Source organism: Chinchilla lanigera, unplaced genomic scaffold (assembly GCF_000276665.1).
Source record: "Chinchilla lanigera isolate Chin_1 unplaced genomic scaffold, ChiLan1.0 scaffold00034, whole genome shotgun sequence".
Taxonomy (NCBI): Eukaryota; Metazoa; Chordata; class Mammalia; order Rodentia; family Chinchillidae; genus Chinchilla; species Chinchilla lanigera.
In genome coordinates this window covers 12818842-12822599 of record NW_004955435.1, presented here as the reverse complement: position 1 = coordinate 12822599, position 3758 = coordinate 12818842, and the positions used below count along the sequence as shown (strand labels likewise).

Genomic DNA, 3758 nt, shown 5'->3' with positions numbered 1-3758 from the left:
CCTTGGTACTAAGCTACATTGCCTGTTCTTCTTTGTATGTTTTATTTTGAGATAGGGTCTCACCTAGTTTCCCAGAATAGCCTTAAACTTTTAATCTTCCTGCCTCAGCCTTCTAAAATGCTGGGATTATCCTGCTATATTTTGCTGCTGCTTTTACATGAGATACAGCTAATTTACCATCAAAAGAACATGTTTGCCCCGTGTCCCCAAACCTTGATGGGTTGGCACACACTATCTAAAATGTTGTATTTTTGTGTCGATGGACAATTTGGAAAGAGATTTCCCTTAGGACTTTATAAAAAAAGAATTCATGATCTTGGCCTCACTGGCAGTCATTCATAAATCTAGGCCATATCAGTAAGGGAATTATAAAATTTGGAAGCTTAAATTAGGCTTTGAGTGTACTATCAACTTCCCTTGTTAGACCTGCCCTTGTATGATTGGTTGAGAATGTCTAAAGAATAACTATTTGAGACTCAAAAGGGAGCAGAATCAGTATCATCACTGCTTACTGGATGAAGAATTTCAGGCCCGGGGTCCACAGACTTAAACTCGTATTTCCTAGTCCAAATTACCAGCTTTTGAGTAGTAGGGAAATCTCATAGAGATTTGAAATGAACTTACACTATCCACAACATGACTCATCGTGTGTAGATGAAGCAGAATTCTGTGTATTGTCCTCATTAAGAACTCTATGATGGTAAATACTAACTACTAGAATAAGCTGATACTAAATTTGTACTGTGATCCGGAAAAAACAATTTGTGCTCATACATATCTGGAAAGTACAATGACAGGAAGCAATTGGAAGAGATTAATTTTGTCCCAGACAGATAAGTAGAGAAAGAGACTATATTATCCCCAGTGTTCCAGAGATTAGTGATTTTAATCTTGTTATTACATATAATGATTGATACTTGTTTAGTCATTATCACTGTTTTATTAATTCCTAATAGAAAATATTACTGAAAAAATACTATCAACTTCTGTTTACTTGTTTAACATTGAGAACCTACTTACTATATGCCACATAATGTATTAGGTATTGGAAATATAAGTATGAACAAACACACTATGGCCTTTACATGAACTGTAGAACTTAAATCCAGCAGGAAGAACCATACAGGTTTCCTTTAAACCCTAGGTTAATGTATAAATGGACAAAACATGGTGCTTCAGAGAAAGGTGAGCTGTGCTTTTGAATCACATTATGTAGGAAAAAACATACTAAGGAAAACCTCTTAGCCTAGCTCAGCTTCAGCTAACAGGCTATACGGTATAACAGAGAAAAGAGTAAATTTTCTACCTTTTATAATAATGTGCATTCTCCAAAGAACTTTGATTTTCAAACAAGGTTTCTTGTGTCGGAGAAATGTACTTACTAGGAAAAGCAATAGTTTTGTGATATGTAAGTTGCTTTATATTAATCTGCTATAATTTAAAAGCACAGTTTTTAGTAATAAGATAAATATACGTATTTTAATTCTGCAAGGAAAGTAAGATCTTACGGAGTGTTGGAGTGTTTTGCAAAGAACTGGCACTACAACTTGTATTTTGTGCCTATCATTAGATAAAAGTGAAAGAGTGAAAGCATTTAGTCATTCACTTTCTCAGTGCCATATGCAAGTAAGCATGTCCCCAGGAACGGATGCAGTTTGAGGAGACATTCCTAAGCATTTAACTAAAAAGCAACACATTAAAAAGTGACGGTTATACACTTAAAAAGGATATTTGGTAATTTCTCCAGGAGATGGCACTGGTGAGCTGACTTCCTTTCCCACAGTAAGACAATAGACCATTCATCTTTGTGTCACCCAAACAAAGAAATATTCCTTTATACCCTCTTTTCCCCCCAACTAATCACATGCTACTGGAACTGACTGTCTTGTGATCGACTTCATAGTTGGAATAGATCTAAAAAATAATCTCTATTTTAAAGAATAATCTGACACATTGTAATTACAGAGCAACATTGCTCACCAGTTTTCATCAGCTTTGTCTTGTCAGTCCAGTAGTGGAGAACTGCAAAGGACTGTTCTGGAAATTTTACTGTCCTGCCGAGAACTTTTCACTTCTCCCATCTTACTAGCCTTGTTTTGGGAGGGAAATAGAAATTTGTAAATCTTTTTGTTTGCAAGTTTAGGTGACAAGGATTTTGATGTAAACACTGGGTTGGGAGCACTGCACCATTTTAATCTACAATGAATATATTCTCTTTAGGGTTTAATACCAGTTTACAGTTCAAAGAAATTTTCGGTTGCTTTACCTTTCAGTAACATTTTCCATATTTTGTCTTTTTTGGTAGTGATGATGGTACTAAAAATTGAACTCGGGAAACGTTATGTAAGTACTGTACCACTGAACTATATATCCTCAGAACTTTAAAAAAATTTTGTTCTGAGACAAGGTCTCACTGAGTTGAGAGTATCCTCAAACTTTCCATCCTTATGCCTCAACCTCAATGGCTGAGATTAGGAGTGTGTCATCAAGCCCGCCTATTGGTTACATTTTCTACTGAACAACTCCGAGCAATAAATGATGGAGTTAGTAAGGTTAAGAATTCAGAACTGGTTTTACCTGTATTGCATGTTCTAGAAGTTGTGTGCGAAGCTTCTGCAGGAAAGGGAATAGTGTAGTAGGGACCTTATTTATTGGAGGTAAGGTGCTAATTTAGGAGACATCATATACTGAAACCAAACGCGCAAAGCACTCACTGCGGGGTTGAGACATTTTGGTAAAGACAAACGTGCGTCTACAAAATGATCGTGTATAAATTAGGCATTGACCAATTCTCCTGCCCCCTTTTACTTGCCCCTAATGCCCAAGCCACATTTGAATTCCAGGAAAAGCCGTACGTTAATTCCTCCTCTGGCCTACCTCCCTGCAGAAGAGGGCAAACGTGATGGACAGACTTTTCTTCAGGCTTGCGAGTCACGGGTGTCCTGCTGTCTATCTGCCTCGGTAGGATCTGCCACACACCAGTTCGCATTCACCTTCTTGGCAGACAGACGGCTGCTTCAGCAGACAATGGGTACCCGCTCCCGCGAGCCGGCCTTAAAAACCTGAAGCACCAGTTAGCTCATGAGGAAGCCCCTTTTCCAGCTGAGCGAGTTCAGGGAATTCCCCGAGGAGATTTTCCGGCGCTGTCTCAATCAGGAATTTTAGGAGTGTTGGGGGGGTGGGTGCGAGTGTGCCAGAAAGAGCAGCGAGGGGTCCTGAGGCCTCGGAGCCGTGGGCTTCTCGAGAAGGTGGGGGAAGCCCCTCAGCCAACTCTGGAGCCCTGCCCGGGAGACGCGGCGCGAGGGTGGGGAATGACCTCAGCCGTCTCTGCCACGTTCCAGCCAATCAGTCCCGCGTCTTGGCATCCGAATCCAAGACCCCCGAAGCCGGAGGCGACGCGAGCCAATGGGAAGTGGGCTGGGGAAGACGGACAGGAGGCCGGCCAATGGGGGCGGGGAGGCCGGGCTGCGCGTATCCAAGGAGCGCGGCGCTCGGGCTCGGGGGTGTGGCGCGGCGGGGGCGGCGGGCGCGCCGGGTGGCAGGTGTCAGCGGCGTCGGCGTTCGGCGACTATGGAGCGGCCCCGGGGAGCTGCGGACGGCCTCTTGCGCCAGCCCCATGGCCTCGGCCTCCTTGTCCTCCTGCTGCTGCAGCTGCTGCAGCCGGCGACCCTCGGCCAGGACCGGCTGGACGCGCCCCCGCCGTCCGCGGGGTGGCCCCTGCACTGGCCGGGCCCCGTCGGGGTGAGCTGGGGGCTGCG

General features: G+C 43.7%; 1 protein-coding gene and 1 long non-coding RNA gene across 3 annotated transcripts in view; one reads left to right on the top strand and one right to left on the bottom strand.

The window, feature by feature from the left end:
* The window catches only part of LOC106149002, a 3736-nt gene extending 658 nt beyond the window's left edge, over window positions 1-3078 (bottom strand). Inside the window, exons 1-2 of the long non-coding RNA XR_001234865.1 lie at window positions 2878-3078; window positions 1981-2090 (exon numbers count right to left, since the gene is read on the bottom strand). This is a non-coding gene — a long non-coding RNA (uncharacterized LOC106149002). The remainder of the gene's footprint in view (window positions 1-1980; window positions 2091-2877) is intronic.
* A 241-nt stretch (window positions 3079-3319) lies between these two features.
* Sort1 (sortilin 1) overlaps window positions 3320-3758 on the top strand; it is a gene marked incomplete in the record, with an annotated part of 93329 nt that continues 92890 nt past the window's right edge. For both annotated transcript variants that reach the window (XM_013516444.1, XM_013516443.1), the window contains 1 exon segment: window positions 3320-3758. In XM_013516444.1, the coding sequence (XP_013371898.1) occupies window positions 3406-3758 (353 nt within the window).